Source organism: Eurosta solidaginis, chromosome 3, assembly GCF_040869045.1.
Source record: "Eurosta solidaginis isolate ZX-2024a chromosome 3, ASM4086904v1, whole genome shotgun sequence".
NCBI lineage: Eukaryota > Metazoa > Arthropoda > Insecta > Diptera > Tephritidae > Eurosta > Eurosta solidaginis.
Window position 1 is genome coordinate 222,271,530 of NC_090321.1, and position 25,656 is coordinate 222,297,185.

At 36.5% G+C, this 25,656-nt stretch overlaps 1 protein-coding gene across 5 annotated transcripts in view; it reads left to right on the top strand.

Annotated features, from left to right (window-relative positions):
• Window positions 1–272: 272 nt before the first annotated feature.
• dpr1 (defective proboscis extension response 1) overlaps window positions 273–25,656 on the top strand; it is a 550,132-nt gene continuing 524,748 nt past the window's right edge. Inside the window, exons 1-2 of one of the 5 annotated variants that reach the window (XM_067775270.1) lie at window positions 273–1,208; window positions 1,485–3,109. In XM_067775270.1, the coding sequence (XP_067631371.1) occupies window positions 3,019–3,109 (91 nt within the window). In that variant the 5' untranslated portion in view covers window positions 273–1,208; window positions 1,485–3,018. Of the gene's footprint in view, window positions 3,110–25,656 lie in introns of all 5 variants that reach the window. The other 4 variants (XM_067775272.1, XM_067775271.1, XM_067775273.1 and 1 more) reach the window with 4 other exon arrangements.

Sequence of the window (25,656 nt, forward strand, 5' to 3'; positions counted from 1 at the left end):
CGCGCACTTACTCTTGCAAACACAAAATGTAATATTCGAAAGTCTCATTCGTTAGCAGTAAACATTACTTTCGTACTGCGCCAACTTAACGAATCATACACAGCTCGTGTACTCGTTTTTCAAATGTGTCCCTTACTCCTCATTACCTATGCTGTCCTAAAAATGGCAACGACGCAGCAGCTGTTCAGCTGTGTAGAGCTATGAAAGGCAGCTAAGGCTACGACTGCATGTGGAGCCAGTAGCCAGCCAGTAGTTTAATACGATGTGTTAAGTGTATTACAAGTGGGTGCGCACGTTCATATACGAGAATGCTAATGCCAGCCAAACCAACTCACTTGAATCGAAGAAGGAAACGAAGACAGCAGAAAAATAATATGTGAAAGTGAAATAACAATTTTAAATGAAACGAACTAATGATATGTCAATCAATTTATCATATTAGTATAGTTTTTAATAAATTTTCAGTGACAGCCTAAAAGTATGCAGCACATAATAATGTGAATATGCGTCGAGCTGGCATTCTTTTACAGTTGCTATTATAAAGTTGTTGTAGCCTTAAAAGAATAACTACAGATCATAAGACGTATTTATTTCATACGAAAGTCAGTGAGTCAATTGTATGAACGTGCAGTTGTTAGTTAGCTGGTTTGCCTACTTCTAGGCGTTAAAAGTTGCCTAAAACTAAGCACAACAAGATAAATGACATCTAGTTAGGCATGAGTTCAACACCATTGTGAAAACATTGCCGCAGCATGCTAATGCCGAAGCAGTAAATAAATGAGATTTTAGCTACGAACAGCAAAGATTACAGGTGAAATAACAAAGAAAAAGAAAACGAAAAAACAACAACAAAACATAGAAGAAAACCAAAGTTAAATAGCAAAAACAAAAAGTTGGTGAAAATAAAAGTAAAAAGTTTCTTGCACGACACTGATATAAATTGGTTGCCATTTATGCGCAAAGTCAAATATTGTTGAAATAAGTAAGCATTATTAATGATGGCATATATATAGGCGCCGCCACAGGCGATAAGCGGGCAAAGCTTACACAAAAAGCGTGACAGCAGTATAAAATCTAGGATTGTATGTAGTAGAACAGTATGACACCTGCTTTTGTAAAAGTGAATTGACATGAAAAATGTGAAATTAAAAATGCAAATAACGAAATTATTGATCGACTTTTGATGTGAACAAGCAATTAGCCGTAATGTATGCTAGAATGTTGGAAGTAATTGGTTATGCATTATAAAATTTTTTGTAGCTGTAGTGAACTTTTTATCATGTTCAATGGAAAATTTTTGAGTGATTTTCTCACAACGCCTTAAAATATGCTTCTATGTTTGCAGTTGTAGTTGTGAAAGCTAAGTGGTGAAGCAACTCATTTTATATGGTGTGCTTGAAGAAACAAATATGTGAGATTTTTCGTAAAGTTTTAAATGTTTACTTAGTTAAATGATAATCAATCTATTACTTTGCAATTTATAGGGGCCAAAAAAAGAAAGCTGTAACAAATTGTGGTAAAAACATGGGCTGATTAGATGTTATAGTGATCGGTAAAAAATTAATTAAAATAATAGCCTGAACAAATACATACTTCTAGGCGCATAATGGAAGTATTCTTCTCAAAGTGACCTGAAACGTGCTGAAATGGAGTGCAATGGGAGTGATTAAAAAAATAATTATTTTTAGAGTGCATATATACAACAGTAGTTCCCTCACATAAAAAGGAGTAGACAGCTTCAGCTGGTGGTGATTGAAAACTCATTTTGTTAACTTATTACAAAATATTTGGTCAAAATAAATTGAATGCTTTTATGATTTTTTTGTATATTTATCAAACACCATTCAAAAAGAATTTAATAGAAAAATGAGCAACAAAAAAAAAAATCAGGTTTACCCAACCAAAACGCGAAGATTAACCAACAACATGGTGTCCCTTTGCATTAAAAATAAAGGAGTATACTTTCATGCTACATCAAGCAGCGGTAGCATAACTGTGTTACGGTCAAACTAAATTAAAAAAATAATAACGAAAAAGAAAAATAAATTGAAAAAGAGTCTTCAACACTATCAGCAAACGTAGCGACTAAAAAATCACACCTACAACAGGCGGAACTCAAAGGCAAAACAAACAATTTCGTTTAAGTGCCTTTGGCGCCCAAAAGTATGCAACACTGCAGCGAGATCAACAAGATATGATGAGCTTAAATAGCGTATAACGTTGTAAGCATACTTGAAACGGTTATGGCAAAAGCTTAGTACCACCTGACAGCCAGAAACCAAATAACCCAATAGAGAATTCATAAAAAGGACGAAGTAAAAGAAGGAATAGAAAAGTGCGAAAAAGAAAAAATGTTTAGAAAAAAAAAGAAAATTAAAATGTGTACTGTTTTGTGTTATTAGTCCCGAGAGTGATATATAAAAAAAGGCCACTAGCCATTTTCGCGTTTTTGTTTCTCTTTCCTTTTTTTTCTTTCGAAAAACTTCATTTGCCTTTTGGCCGCCTGTCGCTAGGAGGTTAATTGAGTGTGCAAGAGGAAACAATTGTTGTGATTTACGGAACGGTGAATATGCAAATTTTTTAATAGAAAATTGAATATTTAAAATTCCAAACTGGCAAAAGTTCAATATGATGAGTTGTTTGCCTATTCAATGCGATTTTCCACGTCACTAAAGATGCCTTTGGGAATGCAAAGGCATTGTTAGCTGTGTGCCGCTGGTGTGCGGTGTATATTCCAACCAAACTATTTACAGTGAATAATTAAGCATTGGAAGGAAAAGGTATTCTTCCTTTTGGGCTCACTAATCAATTAAAATTAAAAAGAAAAGGGAAATAAAAAAAGACGTACATTTCAAAACCCCAAATGCTATAAGCATCGCAGCCAAAGCTAGTTAACAATAAATATTGAACTTAAATCAGTGACAAAAACTCACATCAGCACATTTCTACAACATAGACGCTTTACTAACAAAATCACAAAAAAAAAAAAAAAAAAAAAACACCAAAATAAGCAAAAAAATGTCTGCTGCTTTACCTTCTCATCGTTTTGTGGGCGCTTTCGCGTTCGCATTCATTTTGCAGCAACTTTTAGTGTTGGCAGCAATTCAAGGTGAGTCGGCATAAAAAACTTTGTTGCATATTTTAATTTGATTTGGTTTGACTTTACAATTTACAATATGCGGATCATGCCGCCTTAAACTTTTTGTATGTCGTCGTTGATGCCCTGTAGAAAATTTAACTTATTAATTCACATCACCTTCAACTAATATTTTAGGCGCTTTTACACAGACGCACAAATTTTGGTGTCAAAACCGCACTTTATGGTGTTGTTTTATATAAAAGCCGAAATAGTGTTAATTGCATCCACAAGTAGCACTGAAAAAATACTATTCTAAAAATAGAATTTAATTTTTAATAAAAACAAGTAAGAAAAGCTAAGTTCGGGTGTAACCGAACATTTAATACTCAGCTGAGAGCTTAGCTGCGTTGGTTTTGTAGATGGTTTATACGTGGTTTTTAATTCCATAACACATACATTTGGGAAATATCGACCAAATTGTAGACCAAGGGTGACGTTTTTTGGAATGATTTTCCTTCATCCTTTGTCGAGTAAGGGAAAATCACCATGTAGGAAAATGAACCTAGGGTAACACTGGAATGTGTTTGTATGACATGGGTATCAAATGAAAGGTACTAAAGAGTATTTTAAAAGGGAGTGAGCCTTATTTTTATAGGGGGACGCCTTTTGGAGATATCGCCATAAAAGTGGGCCAGGGGTGACTCTAGAATCCGTTTGTACTCTATGGGCATCAAATGAAAGGTGCTAATGAGCATTTTAAAAGGGGGTGGGCCTTAGTTCTATAGGTCGATGCCTTTTCGAGATATCGCCATAAAGGTTGACCAGGTGTGACTCTAGAATGTATTTGTACGATATGGGCATCAAATTAAAAGTATTATTGAGGGTTTTAAAAGGGAGTCGCCCTTAGTTGTATATGTTAAGGCGTTTTCGAGATATCGGCCTAAATGTGGACCAGGGTGACCCACAACATCATCTGTCGGGTAACGCTAATTTATTTATATTTGTAATACCATAATAACAGTATTCTTGCCTTGATTCCTAGGGCTTTAGATTTCTCCCTGCAGAATTTTTTCATTTTTTTCTACTTAATATGGTAGGTGTTACACCCATTTTATAAAGTTTTTTTTTTTTTTAAGTTATATTTTGCGTCAAAAAACCAATCCAATCACCATGTTCCATCCCTTTTTTAACACTTTAGCTTTGCCTGTATGTAACGGAATCTTTGAGCTTAATTTTCACTGGTTTCTAGAAGTCTGATTAATTTGAAACTTTGCATACGTATCAAGGACCGATGACAATGCATTAATGTGATGGTGTGGTGACATAAGGTCAACGGCCATAAAGTCAATTGGCCTTATTACCACTTTGAATGGCCATGAGATTGATTGAAACTTTGGACACGTATCAAGGCTCGATGACAATGCATTAATGTGATGGTGTGGTGACATAAGGTCAACGGCCGTAAGGTCAATTGGCCTTATTACCACTTTGAATGGCCATAAGTTTGATTGAAACTTTGCACACGTATCAAGGCTCTATGACAATGCATTAATGTGAAGGTGTGGTGACATAAGGTCAACGGCCATAAGGTCAATTGGCCTTGTTACCACTTTGAATGGCCATAAGTTTGATTGAAACTTTGCACATGTATCAAGGCTCTATGACAATTCATTAATGTGAAGGTGTGGTGACATAAGGTCAACGGCCATAAGGTCAATTGGCCTTATTACCACTTTGAATGGCCATAAGTTTGATTGAAACTTTGCACACGTATCAAGGCTCGATGACAATGCATTAATGTGATGGTGTAGTGACATAAGGTTAACGATAGTTAATTAAGTTATTAATAAAATTTAATTTAATTTTTCGGAATCCTGCCATCTTCGCTGCTCTCGTCTATAATGCCAATGATCTACCGACCTTTGGCAATTTCGGCGAAAAACCGCGTCCAGCTTCCCTGCGTCTTGGCCCTTTTCGGTTCCGTGGGGTTGGATTCATCCATGGACCGCTGACGTTTCCAGGTTTCATCACTCTCTACTAAAACTTTTAAAATTACTTGAACTAAAATATTAAAAATAAATAATAGTTTAAAAAAACTAAAAAAAAAACACGCTTTTATAGCTAACCGAACTAAAAAATAGAAAATAATTTTCAATTAAAAAGAGTTTATATAACAATTCAACCCACCTGCCAAGCTTTATCGCTTTATCCGTCTTTGGTAATGAATTATCGCACTTATTTGGTTTTTCAAAATTTTCCATATCCATAAAGTGGGCGTGTTATATTCTGAATTCGTTTATTTTAAAAAGTGATCTGAGATGAGTGCCCAGGAACTTATATACCAAATTTCATTAAGATACCTCAAAATTTATTAAAGTTTTCGTGTTCACGGACAGACAGATGGACGGACGGACATGGCTAAATAAATTCCTTTTTTCGCCCAGATCATTTTAATATATAGAAGTCTATATCTATCTCGATTAGTTTATGCCATTACGGGGTACCGTTATACGAACAAAATTAATATACTCTGTGAGCTCTGCTCAGCTGAGTTAAAAACAAAAATGGATGGTGCTTCGGATGTGTCTTGAACTCGAAGACGTCCAGTGTGAAAGGCGATTCACACTACCACCACTCCACTATGGCTTGTTGTTCACATCTGCCATTACGCACAACGAGCAAGAGCATTGACTTCAAAATTACATCCTAGAGGGTTAGGGGATTAGAATATACCCGCGGTAGGTATGTATGTCATAAGATGCGACTAAAAAAGCGGATTCAAAAGGTTTGTGTACGGCAGCCCTTTCAGGTTGTCAGCGCAATATATCGCTTCTCCAAGCCCAATTGTCAAACTCACCTATCCGTGGCGAATCCTGTTTCTTTAACAGCAGAGGCTCTGGCGACACCGAACTCCTCATGTATGTAGGGAGTGGGAGGCCGGGATGGCTTAGAAGGTCGTATGTGGTCATAACAAGTTCCCGAGATGGTGGGGCTTGGTACCGGAACGTACCGGATCTGCATCCGGCAAAGTACCATCAACTCGATAACACTCCCAAGGCCTTCGGGGAGTGTCCTTATCGCTACAGCAACAACAAGAACAAGGGGTTGTATAGTGCAAACCATTGAAGGGGTTGTCAGTGTAATATATAGCATCTCCAACCCAATTGTAAGCATCATCTACCCGTGGCGAATCCTGTTTCTTTAGCAGTCGAGGCTCTGGCGAATCTAATTTCCTCATGGATCTAGGCGGTGGGAGGGCGGTTTGTCCTAGAAAGTTTCATGTTGTCATACCAAATCGTTCCCGAGATTTTCGGGCTAGTACCTTAATGGTGCTTGTTAACGGAACGTACCGGATCTTCATCCGGCAAAGAACCATCAACATTGATAACACTCCCCAAGGCCTTCGAGGAGTGTCCTTTTCGCTACAATAACAACAAATTCAAAACTAATTTTTATATCACGCCGAAAAGTGTTACCACTGCACTTATTTTTTTTGTTCGCAAGGTAACAATGAAACGCCCCTCCGACCTCTGCGCTTGAAGCGACAAAAGTGTTTGTCTAAATCCATATTTATAGAGCCTTGAAGGTCTTTAGTTGTTTTTAAACTAGCTGCAAACAAGTTACATGAAAACTAGTTCATATTTAGTAAGTTATTAAAATATGCTGGGGAGATGGTTGTTTTTACTACTGCTGTGTATGATTAGTTGGTTATTGGCTATTTATAATAATTTTGATTAAATATTTCGTTTTTACAGCAAACATTTGCGTATTGTTTTTTTTAATATGACCGAAATTAGATTCCGTTTCCCATTGAAGGTAAAGCCAGTTTTGAAAATATTTTTTTTGGGTTGTCTAAAATTTGGACGTGACTTCATACACATTCGACTTGAGAATCTAACTCGAATTTTTTTTATGTAAAGTAATAAAAATAAAGTTAAAAATTCATTTGGTATATAATGAAATAAATGAATTAGACTATTTCTGTCAAAACTACAGAAATATCCCCTACAGAAAGTAGGACCCTTGTTACATTCCGTGCCGTTTTCGTGTTCCTTTAAATCCACCCCACTGATGAATAATTGAACGCGATTCGATTTCAAAGAGCCCAGGTATTTTTTTCCCAACAAATCTATTTCAAAGGCAAATAATAGATTCGAGCGAAAGTCGGTGCACCGAAAATGCTCGGCCGCCTGATCCTCACCGTTAACGCAAGAAAAGAAAGCAAGGGTTGCCGTCTCGATCATATTCATGTTTTCACTGAATGTGAACTGACCTATCAGAAATCTCAGAATTATCTGCCATTCTGAATTCTGAACGAAAGCAGACATCTAGGCAGACCTCTTAAGGTTGATAGCATTACTATACTTGCTTTGGGCTTTTAAGAGACCCTCCAGAGTTTGACATTAAACTTGTTTTTGGGTCATCACTAAAGATGTACCTCATGGAGCTCAGCATTAAAAAACGTCCACAGAAACTATAAAGACATAATACACACATAGCATCAGGGGCTTTTAAGGCATTGTAGAATTTCAACTCGGTTGTCAGCTATTTGAATTAGGCTAGAGTAGCGTAAGCCGCGAACTTGAATTACCTCATTATTGACCGTACAACTTTCCGCTTTACCACAGATACTATCCGCTTTGTTATAGGAAGTGTAGATCCAAAGAATTTCTGTTGGAGACAGATTCCACGTTTTATCGAAAACTTTATTTTTCTTCTTCTTCTTGTAGGGGTGCTTAGGCACATTCATTAAAGGCGACCAGTCATAATTGTCATCAACATCTTTCAACTTCAGTCCTAAGCAACTTGCAATCAATAGGGTCGGACTTGGAGATATGGCTGTTAGAGACATTGCGTATGTTGGAGTTGATTCTGGATAGGCAAAAGTTTAACCTTTAGCAGTATTTAGACCGAAGTTGTCGTATTTCCCTGTGAATTTCGCTTTTATCTGCTGCAAGTTTTGCTTATCGGAAACTGAGGCCGGGGTTGGCAGGGCATTTATGGGCATAAGAAATAGCCGACTGGACTAAGCTAACGCCCTGTTTATGCTCATCTGATTCAAATAGCTGTACTCTTGTGTGCCAGCTGGAATGCCCACGTTTCTGAGTATTTCGCGGACACTTTTCGTGGAGTATTCTTCTTCGCTGTGCAGATGATGTTCTGGCGGTGTAAGAATACATTCCGTGGCAGTTCTGGTCGCGTTATTTTGACAGGCCTGCAGTTTTAACCAGTATGTTTCTTTTAAGACCGACAAGCAGGTAGCGTCTTTCCACATCTCTACTCTTAAACTTAACCAGATGGAGCGATTGTGTAACTTTCATGTATATTAAACTGCGGGTCAGTTTTTTTTTTTTTTTTAAGGAAATGATTTCATGAGAATCTGACGTGCGGAATCTCGTTTGTTGTGATAAAAAAGCAAACAGCTAAATCTCAGAACTGTGGAGGGTTAAACCTCCGATGCAGTGTGCTAGTTTACGTCAAAATGCATGGTAATTGCCTATCTCAATCCAACAGGGCGAGCTAAGAAGTATAGTTTTAATTTCGAGTAGAAAAACTGTCCGCCAAAGCAGCGTCCCTTACTGTGATGATACTCCTGGTACTTCCCGGTATTAGGAAGGATTCATTGAAATGCAGCAAGCCATCTCATCTTTGTTAATTTCGTGGTACGCTCGGCGCTCTAAAGTAAAAAAGCAAAGTTCAGTGGGTAAGTTTATTAATCTGGCGTAACACCGCTCTCTGGACTATTAACGAAAACTTTCTTGGAACACCAGCATTATAATTTCATAGCAAGTCGCATTAAAGAACTTATGAAACTGCTTCGGTTTGACTATCATTTTATGAGACACCAAAGAGACTATGTTTCGTCGCGAAACTGCTTTCCGGACGCATGAGAAAGCACTACGATATGAAATGTAAAGTGATATGATAGGTTTAATCTATTCCTCAATATTCCATACAAAAAACTAAACAAGGATGGAGCAGAGCCTAAACTTCAATTTTACTCGCATTGGACTTACATCTCCATCCTGGCTGTCAGTGACTGATAATTGTTGCAGCTAAAATTCAAATTGCTCAAAACTATCTCATTGAGAGACAGTAATAGTTATAGTTCTGGCCTGCAAAGCCTTCAGGCTTTCAGGTGATACTTTTACCATTGCGATATTCATCTCATTTTGCAGACATTAAGAACGGGTTCTTTGCTCAAACTTCAGCACTGTTTGTGTAAATAAGTACGACTATCAACTGCTTCGCTTTTCATTCGGCTACCACCAGCTCGGAGGTTGTCATTAAACCCGTAGGGCGAAATTGTGGTTTTGTGTTACTGCCTTCCATATTTTCTGCAGTGTTTTTTCAAATTGAATATCAGTTGAGAACTATTTGAGAGGGCCACTTCGAGTGGACTTTTTTATACTCAGCGTGCTTTGCACACAGAGTATATTAATTCTGATTGGATAACGGTTGGTTGTACAGGTATAAATTAATCGAGATAGATATAGACTTCCATATATCAATATCATCAGTATCGAAAAAAAACTTGAATAAGCCATGTCCGTCCGTCCGTCCGTCCGTTAACACGATAACTTGAGTAAATATTGAGATATCTTCACCAAATTTGGTACACGAGCTTATCTGGACCCAGAATTGATTGGTATTGAAAATGAGCGAAATTGGATGATAAGCACGCCCACTTTGTATATATATAACATTTTGGAAAACACAAAAAACCTGATTATTTAGTAAATAATACACCCAGAATGTTGAAATTTGACATGTGGACTGATATTGAGACTCTGGATAAAAATTTGAAAATTTTTTTTTAAAATGGGCGTGGCACCGCTCACATGTGATAAAATCAATTTTACAAATATTATTAATCATAAATCAAAAATCGTTAAACCAATCGTAACAAAATTCGGCAAAGAGGTTGCCTTTACTATAAGGAATGCTTTGAAGAAAAATTAACGAAATCGTTTAAGGATCACGCCCACTTTTATATAAAAGATTTTTAAAAGTGTCTGGGATGAATAAAATAAGCTATAAACTTTGCAAAAAGGAGCTTTATATCGATGGCATTTCATTTCCCAAGTGAATTTATAACAGTAACTAGGAAAAGCTTCAAAATTAAAAAAATTGGCATGGCACCACCCCTTTTATGACTAAGCAATTTTCTATGTTTCGGGAACCATAACTCGAAGAAAAATCAACGGATCGTAATAAAATTGGGTACACAAATTTTCCCTATTGCAGGAAATATTTGTAGGAAAAATGGACGAGATCGGTTAAAGACCACGCCCACTTTTATATAAAAGATTTTTAAAAGGGTCGTAGGCGAAAATAATAAGCTATATCTTTGCAAAAAGGAGCTTTGTATCAATAGAATTTTACTTTCTAAATTGACTTATAACATTAAATTGGAAAACACTAAATTTTTTGAAAATGGGTGTGGCACCGCCCCTTTTATGACTAAGCAATTTTCTATGTTTCGGGAGCCATAACTCGAAGAAAAATTAACGGATCGTAATAAAATTGGGTACATAAATTTTCCCTATAATAGAAAATATTTCTAGAAAAAATGGATGGGATCGGTTAAAGACCACTTCAACTTAGATATAAGACAATTTTAAAAGGGTCATAGACTAGAATAATAAGCCATAACATAGCAAAAAATAGTTTTGAATCAATGATATTTCACTCATAAAGATTTATTGTAAGAGGAAATGCGGTAAATTTTTTTTTAAACGGGCGGTGCCACGTCTTATATAGAAAAGTAATTTATATGAAATGAAATTTACACATGAAGCTCACGCTGAGTATATAATGTTCGGTTACACCCGAACTTAGACACCTTTACTTGTTTTTATTTAAAATGTGATTATCTCTATTTCTTAAATTGACCATCTCAACTTGTCTCGCAACTTGTACCTGAAAATCGAAAAAGATTTCGTCTCAAGTGATGAAGACTCCAACCTTTAAGATTTTTTGTATTGTCATTTTCTTTACTGCTACATTTCCAGCTGGGCATATGATTAATACATGTGTATGTGTGGTATGCTAATATTGGTCTTTTTGCTTTGCTTTCGTTTGTCTGACAATGTTTTAATTTGAATTTTTGTTAATGATTAAGAATAACGGTTGAACGTTTTTTTATTGAAAAATTTTTTTTGCAATTCCTACATTAGAATAAATGCTTATTCATTATCAAGCAGTTTTTTCTTCTCCGATGTTGTTTTTTCAACCTCAGCAATGATTTTTCTCTTGCAAACATAAAATCTGCGGAGAAACTCGTTACTTTTCTATTTTATTTTTTATTTGATTTGAGAATTGTTTGCACTGAGAATTTTTTCAATTTAGCAAAGAATTTTTATTACTTACGTAGGTTGAATGAATTTTACCAAAAATTATGCATTGTCAGCAGGATGACGTTAAAATGGAATAATATGACTGGGGAGCCAATAACGAAGCTCCTTTGGAACGTGTCTGCAGTAAATAAGTATATGTGACTCGGTCTATGAAAAGGTGGCTTATGACTCAAAAAATTGTTTCCACCTTTTTTCTGGTTTCGACAGTTTTTGAGGCGCTCTTTCACGTGGGGAAACTAGAAAGTCCTAACTTGCTTAGCAGTGTACTAAAAATGTAGAGAAAGAAGAGCACAAATGAAAGACGATGAAGCCTCTGGTTCCTTCGATGCCACTTTGGTGGCTGGTGAAGCATCCTTAGATTTTTTTGATAGCATTTTTTTCGATATCATTGGAGCCAAAATATCGGTCAGAAACTGGTTTGTGCTTTGCCTTTGCATGACTGTTCATAATGCAGAAGAAAAACTACTAAGAAGCTGAAGAAATGCATTGTTTATCTTTAACAGCTGTTTCCCACAATTAATTTTTTGAGTCATAAGCCACCTTTTCATAGGCCGGATCACATATAAAAAGACTGCATCGTCTTTAAATTTGAATCTTATGATGAGATGTTCTCGGAACAAATTTATATAAAAGAACAAAATTTGAAATGTTTTTGGAACGATTTTGCTGTAGACACGTACGGGTTCTGAGTTCATTATTACTTATTTAAATATTAAGGGTTTAAAATGGATCTTTGAGCTGAATGTTTAAAATCTGGAAGAGTTACAGCTATGGTAGCTAAACGGATATTGTTTCCAATAAAAAGCTTGAAATATCGTACTTAATTTCATAGTTTTTTTATCCGATAGGTAAAAATGCTGAGAAAACTTTTAGCAACATGTTGCATCAACATGTAGCAAATTTATGATGCCTTAGTGAAGTAGATGGAATATTTTAATGTTTCAAGCTGCCAGGTAAGGTTAGTTAGGTTGAATAGGCCATAGTCTAGGCTTACAAGTAAGATATGCTTGCTTTTCTCTATTTCGAACACACTGTCGTTTGGCACTGACCGAAGTTTCAAAACAGTATGGAATGTGATGGAATGAGCGGTTGACCCTAAACGGAGTGTCAAAATTACTAGAGTTGATGACATCGGGATCGACGCAGGGATGCAAATTTAGTATGAAATATATAATGCATTATATGGGACCTATAGAATATTTTACAACAGTCGTAGTAATACACTACTACACTATTTTTTGCAAGTAAAACGTTTCTGAATAACCTCCATAAATTCGGAGATAGAAGAAGAATTATGATCAGGTGAGCGCAGCTGTGTACATACTGCTGATACATATTTTATTTGTAAACCTCTACAATGGAAGTGGCAGTCGCGGAGGCACGCATAGAACAGTGTCAGGAGTCTCGTTGTGACAATGGTCATAACTGAGCTTTCCTTGTCAGAAAGAATTTGCTTTATAGTGCCCTGTCTAGCAAGTCAGCCTGCCATACAGTTTCCCTCAATATCAACGCGGTTGAACCTTGGAGGAACATTCGATTTGGGCATGCCCAGGTCCTGAAGCAAATATATATTCTTAAAGCGTGTCCGAAAATTGCATGGAAACGGGAAGTAAAGAAATCTCCGCCTTAACGGACGGCTCTAAGCTGAACAACAGAGTTGGCAGTAGAATATTTTCAAGGAAGTTCAATATAAGAAAATGCCATCGGCTTACCAGACCACTGCAGTATTTTTCAAGCTGAGCTTATAGCTTTCTGGGAAGCTGCTCTCTATTTAAATAACCTGCCGGTGGCTAATATTGTTCCAATTCTTTTGAAAGCCAAGCTGCCTTAAAATTCCTGCAATATAGTGATACCGCGTCACTAGTAGGGAAGCTCTAAACAAGCTAGCTGATAAGTGCAACCTGAGCCCTCACCTCTGCTGGCTGCGTGAATCCTCTTCCGAATAGCTACTTGCAAGCACTGGCTGCACTTCACGGAAGAAGGTAACGCGAGATGGCCAATCCTGTTTTTTTATACGAAGAGGCTCTGGCGACCTCAAGTTGCTCATGGATCTAGTGGGTGGGAGGGCGGTATGGCCTAGAAGGTTTCATGTGGTCATACCAAATTGTTCCCGAAATGGTGGGGCTAGTGCCTTAATGGCGCTTGTTACCGGAACGTACCGGATCTGCATCCGGAAAAGGATCATCAACATCGATTACACTCCCCAAGGTCATCGGGGAGTATCGTTTTCGTTAAAACAACAACAACAACAATAGATGGCCCACGGAACCAACATATAGGGTGTCCAGGCAAATCTGGCCCAAGCTGGACGAAAAGAGCACACATGGAGCTCATATGGGTCTGCAAACAAATGACTTCTGCCGCAGCTGCAGGGACTTGGAAGAGATAGAAAGTGTAGATCATTATCCATGCCATTATTCCAACGTATTGAATACTCCAAACTGGAAAAAGAAGCGGTAAAGATGGGTTTGATGGTGAATGAGGACAAAACGAAGTACCTGCTGTCATCGAGCAAAGAGTCAGCGCATACACGCCTTGACAACCACGCTGCTGTTGGCAGCCATAATTTCGAAATAGTAAAAGACTTCGTTTATTTGGGAACCAGCATCAACACTAGCAACAACATCAGCACTGAAATCCAGCGAAGAATCAATCTTGCCAATAAATGCTACTTTGGACTAGGTAGGCAATTGAAAAGTAAAGTCCTCTCTCGGCGAACGAAAATCATACTCTAAAAGTCACTTATCATACCCGTCCTGCTATATGGGGCAGAACCATGGACCATGACAACAGCAGATGAAGCGGCTTTGGGACTGTTCGAGAGAAAAGTTCTTCGAAAGATTTATGGACCTCTACGCGTTGCCTATGGCGAGTACCGAAGAAGATTTAATGATGAGCTTTACGAGCTATACGCAGACATCAACATAGTCCAGCGAATTAAAACACAGCGGCTGCGCTGGCTAGGCCATGGTATACGAATGAAAGATGATGCTCCGGCCAAGAAAGTGTTTCTACGATTTAAACTCCCTTGGCATGACCAATTGGCGCCGGTTGGCGGAGCGAAGCAGCGACTGGCGCGCCTTGTTGGACGGCCATAATCGTTCAGACGGTTAAGCGCCAATTTAAGTGAGTAAGTAAGTAAGTATTTGAATACCAGGTACCGATGTCTCCCCAAACAGTTCTTTGGGTGCATTGCGGAGCTAGAATCCACAAACAAAAACAAAATTTCGCGCAGCATTAGGAAAACGCACTGGTTTAGTTTTATGGGTGTATAAACAACATTCTACAGAAAGGAAACAATAGCTTCTTCGTAGTAGCACAAGAGCCTACGTGAGTTTCCGGTTGGCAGCGGAGGAGGCCACTTTAACCTAACCTATTCCATAAAAATATTAGTAAAATGGAGAAATAAAAAAAAAAAAAATTTGTGTAGTGTCTCGTCTATTCACTTCTTTTGTTGCGGGCCGTCACTGAAGAAAGATTTAAATGCTTTAAATCTAAACACAAAACTTAAATTTGAATGCATTTAATATTTTATTGAATTTATTATTCTTCCTATGAAAAATCAACAAAAAAATTATGACTTTACTTAATCCAAATGGCTTCTAATTTATTCCATTTATTAATTATAAAATTATATTATAGTGTTTAACTAAAATTGTTAACCCGAAATTTACGCTCATTACGCTAATGCTAATTAATACACAAATTAATTTGTGTTATTGCAAATTTATTATTGCAATTTTAAATTAATCATCAACATCATTTTGTTAAAATTTTGTATTTCTCATAATAAAAAAAAATCATAGCCATAAAAGAGTCAAATGTGAGTCGTAAATGGAATTGCTTATGCATTCTATGTGCTCAAAAATGATTTAAAATGAATGCATTTGCAATGCACGCTCGAAAAGAGCTTTATTTCGCGCATCACATGAGGGTTAATGAAAGCCATATATGCCACCTATCGCGAAATGTATACATATTTCACATAGCCTTGCTTTATATTTTTTTGGCCACTAAAATACTTCCTTGGGACGCCTATTGGAGGTAATTTATTTTCCTTTTAGCGTAATTTTCTGCTTATACCCTGTAGGGAAAATCTCTAGATCAAAACTGGTGCACTCTAGTGCACTCAGAACCACTAATATGGCGAATTTACCATGGCGATGCTCTGCATTACTGTTTATATAACTCCGAACTAGATACAAATTTCTACTTTAGAACAAGTTGGTTTATCGGCACTTTTTCGCTAGTTCAGAGCTAGTGAAAAGTTTACAGTTGAAATCTATTTATTTTGTTAGTACTATTTCGTTGGCTATGAACCATACCAAAGCTCTGCATCTTGTTTCTTCTACCATTTTTCATAGTCCCAAAGCACTTCATAAATATTTGCATTGGAAATATCAACTCCCTTTTTAAGATAGTTCTGATCCACCCGACAATTCTAAACATTTTAGCTGGTAAGTTTCTACATTCCCAACTTTCGCCCGTTCTTTAAAAGAATATCCCTGGATAGGTCTAACACCGAATATGCGATACAAGGTATTTACGCGTAAGAACACTTTCATAAGTTTATGTGTATACAGGCAATAAAGATTTCGTATCCCCTTAAGTTACCCTCTGAAGGACTTCGACATATTTAATACGAATTGCTGAGTTAATGGTAAAACAATACTTACTTATTTTGATTTTTTTGATTTTCCGACATGGTGGATAAATGATATATATTGGAACAATTTTCCGTCATTCCTTGTCATATTTGGTTTTGAGATAAACCGGTTTCGGCGTTGTGCCATCATTAGTGTCGATTTTCGTTCTGATCTGTTATTGTCATTTGTCCTGTATTTATAGTTCGTAGGTACATGATCAGGTATTGTCAAAATTGATGCTTGTGTATATTTAGTTATGTGTATGTGCTGTGTGTTTATTCAGAACCGAGTGTAGTTTTTACTGATCGATTTGTGTGGCTGACTGGGGCAGGTAAAAATCCGTAATTTTAATCGATTGACCTTCTTTGTGGGTTTGTTGTTTTGGTGCGTTAATTGTTTTGTGTTTATTTGTTGTTGTGGGTTTGTCTGTTGTACCTGTGTGATTACTTTGTTTCTTGTAAAAAAATACCCTTGGTCGAATCCCATTCCTGCCAATTTGCGTACATGTATGCTATAGAGTTTACGAAAGGGTTTTAAGTCAGATTTGAGTTAGAGGCTCGATAGAAAAGATTTTCCTGAAACTTCAGTAGCTTTGTTTTATATTGACAAATTCCCGGAACTTAATAATCATACCCAGGGACGGAAATTAATAATTTTTTTTTTTCGGAGTCCGGATTTGAAAATAAAAGTCCGGAAATAACTTCACACAGAATACTCCGATTTGAAAACGGTTTTTTGCATTTGAAAGTTTAGCTACGTGAGATGGTACAGTTAATATAATTTGAAGATATATATTGTACAGGCGTGGCAAATTGCCAAAATGTAGCAAAAATCATAAAATTTTTGTTTACACAGCTATAACTCATACTCGGATGGATGGATTTCAAAAATTCTGCTTTTCAGTAAAACTTTGAAATATATACCTTCGATCTGCATCAAAAAAAAAAAACTTAATTCCTTTCTTATATCAGCCAAATTGTTTAAACAAAAGTGACATTTTTATCAAAAAATGCGTGTGTGTGGTTGTTCGCTGTGAACTGTCCGCGCTAATTGCTTTTGAGTGAGGCTTGATGCGACACATACATACGTACATATATAGCAATCGCTGCGTTATTTAACTTCGGGCGTAGGTTTATAGGTATGTATGGATGTACATCACTACATAGTATAAAACAAAGTCGCTTTTTCTGTCCCTATTTGAATGCTTAAACCTTTAAAAATACGCAACGGATTTTGATGCGCTTTTTTTTAATAGATAAAGAGTGATTGAAGAGGAAGCAACAGATGAACATATTTGGCTTAAAATTGGTGGAGGCGTAGTTAGAAACAGGAGACAGGCATAGGCTAATTTTTATTCCGTTCTGGATAGGGTCTTGAGATCAAAACGTGGACTTGGGTAATCCTGGGATATGTTTGTACAATATGGGTATCGAATGAGTACTTTGATACGGGGTATTTTTCGTACCCGCGGGTAACTAGGGTCTCGAGATATAAGCGAAAACGTGGACGCGGGTACCCCTAGAAAGTGTTTGTACAATATGGATAACAAATGAAAGCTGTTGATGAGTGCTTTAGTACAGGGTAGTTTTCATACCTATTGGTGACTAGGGTCTCGAGATATACGCCAAAACGTGCATCAGGGTAACACTAGGATGTGTTTTTACATTATGGGTATCAAATTGAAGCTGTTGATGAGTGCTTTAGGACAGAGTAATTTTTATACCGCTGGGTGACGAGGGTCTCAAGATATGGGCAAAACCTGGACCCGGATACCCCTAGAATGTATGTGTAATATGGATATCAAATGAAAGTTGTTGCTGAGAGCTTTAAAGTAATTTTCATTGTGATATTCGATTTAGTCGCATCAACCTGGCAAAACTGATAAATGTGCATGCGAAGCCGAAATAAAGACATGAATTAATTATACCCACATAACTATTTACATACGTCCTATTCGATTTGCCTGGCAATAAGGGATGAAGAAGAATGGGAAAAACTTTATAGAAGAGAAAAGAGAGAAGTAGACTGAGAAAGAGATAGAGTGAGACGAAAAAAGAGATAGATGTAGCGAAAATACAGAGGGAGGAGTAAATAAAAGGATTAAGAAAAGGTGAGGAGGGGGGGCAGAGCTAGACGGAAAAAGCTTATTAAAATGTATGGAGATAGACCAAATTTAGGGCAGAACAACGTCTGACGGGTTTGCTAGTTATATTATAAAAAAAAAGAATAATAGTTTCCATCCCTGATCATACCTCGAAAAAGGTTAGCGATTAAACTTAAATGTTATAAATTTTTTCGCGGGGAGTATTACCTGCACACATATTTCGGACTTCTATATTGGACTCCTAAGTCTGAAGTGAATAAATATTAACCACAAAACAAATATATATGTAAAGTAGATATGCTAAAATTTTAGGTTTTTACGTTCCAGCTTTTCCAACTGTATTTGAGGAAAGGGGAAATATATTTGAGAAACTAGAAAATGTTTTTTTAGAAATGAGCAAATTTATTTCAGAAATTGGCAATGAATTTGAGAGGAAAAGAGATAAATTTGAGAAATGGGGAAATATAAATGAGAAAAGGGTAAACTAACTTACGATAGACATACATTTATTTCAGAAGACGGCAAATGTATTTGAGAAACGGGTAAATGAATTTGAGAAATGGGCAAACGTGTTTTGGAAAAAAGAAAATTAGGTTGAGAAAAAGGCAAATATATTTAACAAAAGAATAAATACATAACAGGAATCCGTAATTTTATATAAAAAATTGGCCAATTTATTTAAGGAAAGGTCAAATGTTTTTGCGAAAAGGGCAAATGTATTTGTGAAATGGGTAAATCAGTGGGATAAACCGACAAATAGATTTAAGGAAAGGGAAAATGTATTTAGGAATAAAGCAAACAAATTTGAGAAAAGAGTAAAGGGATTTGAGAAGAGGCAAACATATTTGAGAAACTGCGGAAATTGATCTTTTCACATTACGCGATCTGAAATTATCACTGACCATGTCCGCGGCCACTTTGTTTAGGAGGTGATAGGAACAGGTGACGCAAATATTCGACATTTACGCCCATGGCTTTATGCTATGGACCCCCAATTACCCAAAGATTTTTGGTGCAGCGCACTTTTACCTTTAAAGCGCATGCCCTCGAAGTTGTATCTTAAGTACAAAGCCACAAGAAAAACTCCAAATCTGCTGCAGGCAATATAACCTACAAAGGAGTTGGTCTTACTTAAAAACATTCACATTGAAAAAGCTTGCAGGTGTATCAAAATACCGCACACAGAACTACCACGGGAATGGCTTCTTTTGACCTCTGACCACCACTTACATAGTGATGCAAAGGAGCTCAACTTAAAGGGGGATGATAATACGTCGATGATACAGTTTTTTCTGAATCGTCACAAAGCGGGGAATACCAGCAAACAATTGCTTGATCTAGGCCCACCTCCCAGAGGGATAAGGAAACAGCTCCACTCAGCCAAGTGATCCATATATAGATAAGAAAGACCTTATCCTAATACACACTCAGACGGTAAATATCTACCTTAGCTAGGTCGCGCACGGTGAACATGGTTTTCAGTAACATGTTACATGAACTAACTAGTAGGTCAATTGTTATGATATTGGTGTATATAAAGTATGCCATCTGGTATGATGCTGGCGCAGAGGCTGACTAGTGTGGAATCTGGTACGACTTTGGTTTATATAATGACTAGTTTGTCAACAGATATGATGCTGATGCAGAGCCTGGTAATTGATATTTCGTAGGACACCACCCGCTTAGAAATATTAGTTGCTGAAATGGAAAATCTGTAAAACTTTTTGCAAACTAGTATTCTTGTACTATACTACTAGTTAGTCTGAATGCATGGATATATTAGAAAATTTTTTCTATTTAGAAATACATTGTGAGCCAGGTGCCTAGCTGTGTGTGATATATTTGGTTTAGGAGTTGAGCAAGAACACCTTATGAACTTCGTGCATGACATTCCTTGATTATAAGTTGTACCCGAACAGTTGTCTTCTTCGATTTTTCGCAATTGCCTTTCCGCTCATCTGACTGGCAAACTGCCTACCATGCCGTACGAGTTCTGTACTTCAGGTATGCAGCCAAGTTTCGAAAAGAAACTGCATCAATATTATTTTTAAATTAAAGTTTTGTTTTGCCACAGACCTGTGCGGTAATTATGGCTCTGTGAAACGACGAAGTGGCTAAAAATGTCCGTACATTTGAATAAGTTTTTGTTTGAATTTTTTTATTTCACCGTTTCACAGAACAAGAATTGCCCCCCTGTTAATTACTAAGTACACACTTGTAATAGTATTAGGTTCGGAAAGTAATGCTTTCCAAAATTTCAGTGAAATGCTTCTGTTAACTGATGATAAAGATATGACAGATTATTGGCTGGAGTCCTGCTCTTTACGCCAACATATTCAATTATACAGAAAATAACTATGAAAATAAGTAATCAATGTAATACCCTGTATGAAATATGAAGATTTGGTTAATGAAAAATAACAAATAACTAAACTTTTCTGATAATGTACGTCGGCCGCTGTAATCTTTAACTAGAAAATTTAAGATGAGTTACGATATTTAACAAGTTTATGTTTGACATGAACAAAAAATAATACTTCTCAATTCCGTGTATGACCACAATACAAAAGGTCACACAAAGGTTGCTGATGCAAGGAAAAACTAAATCAAATTTTTTAAAGAAATATTTTTCAGATAAGAAATAAAAGGGTCTGCGTTTCTCAGAAAGAAAAATGTAAAAGAAAAAATAATAATTTGGGAAATTTGTGCAAAAAATATTTTAATATTTATATAATAACATTGTACTGCATATTTTGTTCGTTATGCAAACTTACGGTCCCAGCTACACGTACAAACATACAAAGTTCTATATATATATGATGACTTGTTATAAAATCTATGGCTCTTATAATCTCCACTTTGATAGTTTTCATTGAAATGGAAAGGACAATGAAATGTACAGCCCAAAGAGTTTACTCCTGAAAGAAAGAAAAATGTGTACAATAAAAAATGTTAAATAAAATATATTTGTATATAAAAAGTGAAAATAAAAATATGATGGTATATGCAAGTAATAGCATTGAAGTAGCGGTTATAAAAAACTAAAAACAAAAAGAATGGAAATAACACTCAAAAATACACTTGAATGCAATCAAAAAATAAAAGGGCAGAAATGTACAAGGGCAGTAAAAGACACGATAAGTTGTGTTTGTGTGCGCGTGTGAATAGATATGGTTGAAGAGAGATGAGCGAAGAGCAGTGCCACCAGAGAAACTACAAGACATAGAGAAGCGCCAACGATGCTTGCAAGTGAAAGGTGTCAAACTGATTGTAGGTAATTCACCATATTATCGGCCTGAAGATGGTCAAAACCGTACGGACCCTTAACTCAAAACTTGCAAAATTGTTAAACTGTGAACATTTTTATAGACGCTTGAATACAGTTCCACCCTAATCCGAATTAGTTCGTAGAAAATTCCATCTCAAATTTTTTTTTCAGAAACGATTTAAAGATTTGTTAGAAGAAAATGCAATCACAGATTTTTTTCCACGAAAATGCTAACTTGAAATTTTTTACTAAAAAAATCTTATCTCGAGACTTGTTGCCAAAACGAGCTGTCACAAAATTTGATTGAAATCGTCCTATCAACAAATTTTTTTCATACCTACTTCAGCTTAGGTTGGCTTGAAGTGGCTATCATGGAGGAATACATAGGCCAGTGCCAGGAGACTCATTGTGATACTACAAAATATATACTATTTTTCCTCCGCTTCGAACCGTTTTAGTGATCTGAAAAGGGTTATCAAGTCCTTGATGTCGTAACTCACGACTTGGCGTAGATTATTCAGAAATGGGAGCCCTTGTACCACTTCACACCGTGTAGTTGAGCGTGAAATGATCTAGCGTTTTATTCTCTTCGTCATATTTACAATTCCTACACTATCGAAGATACTGCACTCCTGGTCTTTCTGTATGCCTAACAATAAAGCAGCACTCAGTTATTACTCTTATACGTCTGGAAATTTTATACCAAAATAAGTTGTTAACTTGATGGAGTCCCTTAGGATCCAGTTTTGGCTAAGTTTTCTTAGATAAACGACGCCCAGAGGAACGTCGCCAGAAGACAGTTTAGTGAAAGTTCAGACTTGAACAAATAAGAGAGAAGAGATTCACTCAGTTGTTGCTAAAAGTAAAGATTTCCTAGCGGAAAGTATGTTTTCATAACTAATTCACAACTTTCATGATAGCTGATACTTCTGCCTGGAAGATACTACAATTATCAGATGGTCTGAAAGAGAGTTTGAGGTCGCGCTCCTTCTCAGCTTATATGTATTAACACTTTACTGAGAGAGGACGTCCTTGATCAGTGTACATAAATGAGGTCTCTTTAAAAAAAAAATCAGTCTTGAAAAGCTGGGCGTTTATTCTGTTATAGGGCGTTATTTTTAATTTTTGTTAAGCTAGGGAATTCTCGGGATAGCAGGTCAAGAAAGGGTGGCACTCCACTCATCATCCAATTAATTAAATTCAAATTATTTCTATTTGTATGTAGAAATATATCTCAACATCTCTTGAAGACCTTCCTAGCTCTATAGATAATTTTTATAAATATATTAAGCTGGAGTGGCGTCGGCCGTCCTAATCTTATCTTACGTAATGCATTTCTCTGAAAGTGTAAAAATATTGAAATTCGTTAAAAAGTTGCTCGAGACTTTTTCCTGAAATCCTCAGACCACAGACAGATGAAAATTTTCATAAGCATTCCCTAGAGTTTTATTTTAGATCAGCTCAATCAAAAAAGGAGATATGTGAAAAGGGGGCGCGGCATTATCCATATTAATAGAACTTTTTGTACTCCGGACCTCCGGGAGCATTTTATTAAGGATATTTAAAGAAGGCATGGCATCTGCCATACTTATCGAATCTGACGTACCCTGCATCTCTTGAATTATTCATATATACATATATAAATACACTGCAGTATCGGGAGTAGTGATAAAGCTAGGCGCTCTCTCTTATTTTGATCATCTTATAATTCTTAGCGACGTCGCTTTTGCCCAAGACAGGAAATACGATATTAAGCCGACAACTGTTCCCCGTAAAGGACTCCCCTCAGTCGTTCCCTAAGGGGTGTATTAGAAAACTTATTTGAGGCAGTAGCCGGGGAACTTGTGCGAATCAGACGATAAGCCCAAGAACTTGGTGTTTGCAATGACTTAGTGCCGCCTTATCACTGAAGCTTTTCCAAGAAGAAGTGACCGAGATTAGTGATGCGGTGGATGCGAGATGTTCAATCTACTTTGTCGACTGACATGCCAGCCGTGTGAAATATTGTGAACCTCTTAATCCGCTGCGTATATAATGCTTCTTTTGGAGTAGAGAGAACATTCTGGCTTAAAATGGATACAGAAGATCTGCAAAGATTATAAGATTCACCAAAGCTCATTTAACAAAAGTGATTAAGGGCTTGTCTAAATATATTAGAAAGCTCATTTCTTGCATCAAATATGATGGGGTGGAATCGACAAATCGCTTCATGCTTGACTGTCCATTTTTGCTGAAAAAAGATAAAGTACTTAGTTCTCGGCTCACTTGTCTTCCCGCAAGTCTTATGTTTTGTCGAGATCGGTCGTATTCGAAATTATATGCTTACTACATAACGATTCTCCTAAAAGCTACCGTCTACATTGCCAGGTGTGCATACCACTTAAACTAGCCTGACCTATAATGTTCATATTTCTCTGAATACTATAGGTTAGCATCACTACTTAAAGTTAAATAGCATTTAGAATTTTCGAACTCGAATTTTTGAAGTCGAATTTTCGAAATAAACTTTTTGATTTCGAATATTCGAAATCGAGTTTTCGATCTTCAGTTTTTCATATTCGCGCTGTTGAGTTTTCTCTTTACCCACAATGTTCTCTGGTTCCCACATTTTAGTTGTCATAGAAAGTGCCATGAATTCGTTGTGTTGTTGCCGTGGTTTTTATGACACTGACAGGTAAATCTTGAAATACTTTTCAACTTGTAACTTGAAAAGATATACATATGTATACATATGCATGCTTCACTAACAAGCACCGTACACAAAAGCTCGTCACACGCACACTTACACAAAAAAATATCAGTTGTTTTTTATTTACTAAAAGTGGGAATGCTTGAGGTGGCAGTTAGTGACGCAGCAATAAACAAATGTATATAACTGCATAAGGAGAAAGTTTCTGTATATGTTTGCGTGCATGTGTGCATGTATGTACTACACTGGTCAGGGACGTTACACTTGTTCTGATTTTGATGTTTGCTGTCGTGGCTGTTGCTGATGCCAATGCAACTACTCACTCACTCACTACAATATTCAAGTGGTTATGCATGAATGGCAAGTCCTGTTTTATCTGGACCACAATATATATTTTAAAAAGTAAAAAAAGCGATCCAAAAAACAAGTGGTGGATATAGAAATAAAAGTACAAAAAAAAAAAAATCGTTGTATGCGATAAAAAACAATACAAAAGCAATGTTGTGCGCATAACAACAGTTTTGTTTGCAATATTTATGAGACACACGCGCAATGGCCCATATCACTCAACGAGCGCGCTTGAATTGGGAAATAAAGTGCGCCTAAATTTATGCTTCAAGTGAAGATAAAGCTGCATGCGCAAACTTTTAAAACTAACAAAAGTGTCTGTAACAGGAACGACTTATTTTATTTTATATGTGGTTTAGGCAGTTGTAAATGCTTGCAGCTCTAAAATAATAAATATCACTAAATTTGCATTCTTTGGTGACCTTCATGTCTAAAGTCTTATATGAATTTTGGCTGTCCTAATTTATACAAAAAAATGCTGTACAAATTGTATGCAAGTGTTAATTAGTCCGAAAAATTTAAAACACAGAAGCGAGCCTATAGTTTAATGAAGGCATAGTGTATCTCAAAGCTGAGGCCGGCTTGGGAAATAGTGCTTTTTGAAATATTTGCGCCTGAAAGTGAAAGTTTTTTTGATTTATTTACTGTACTTTTGTTTCTCCACAAAAACTTTTTTATATTGCGAAATTTATATCTTAAAATTTAAAAGTCGAAATTGTCTTTTTAGAACATGTAGTTTGCAGTTTTTGAAAGTCTCACTTTGTGATATGCGATATTGTTCTGTATACTGGATTAGGTTTGCGTTATTTCCACATACAATTTTTTTTTCGAAATTTGAAGTCTGCTTTAAGGCATTTTAGTCTTTTAGTAACTAAGCGAAGCGGGTTTAGCAAGTCGTATTTATGTTAAAATGAATTAAATTGAATACTCTATCTGCTACAAAATTCCAAGCCCAATATAAGAAGGCCCGCATTAAATTAGGCTACGCACATTGCCTTTGTTCGCAGTGATTAAGAACGTCGAGAACAAGAACATATCCACCATTTGTGAGGCTATCTTCACCCCATGGTACCAAATTTAATGTTTTTGGTCCGACGAAGCTATTTCCGAACCAACGGTCTAGTTCACAGAACAGTCAGAGGTTTCCACAGTCCAGTGAAAA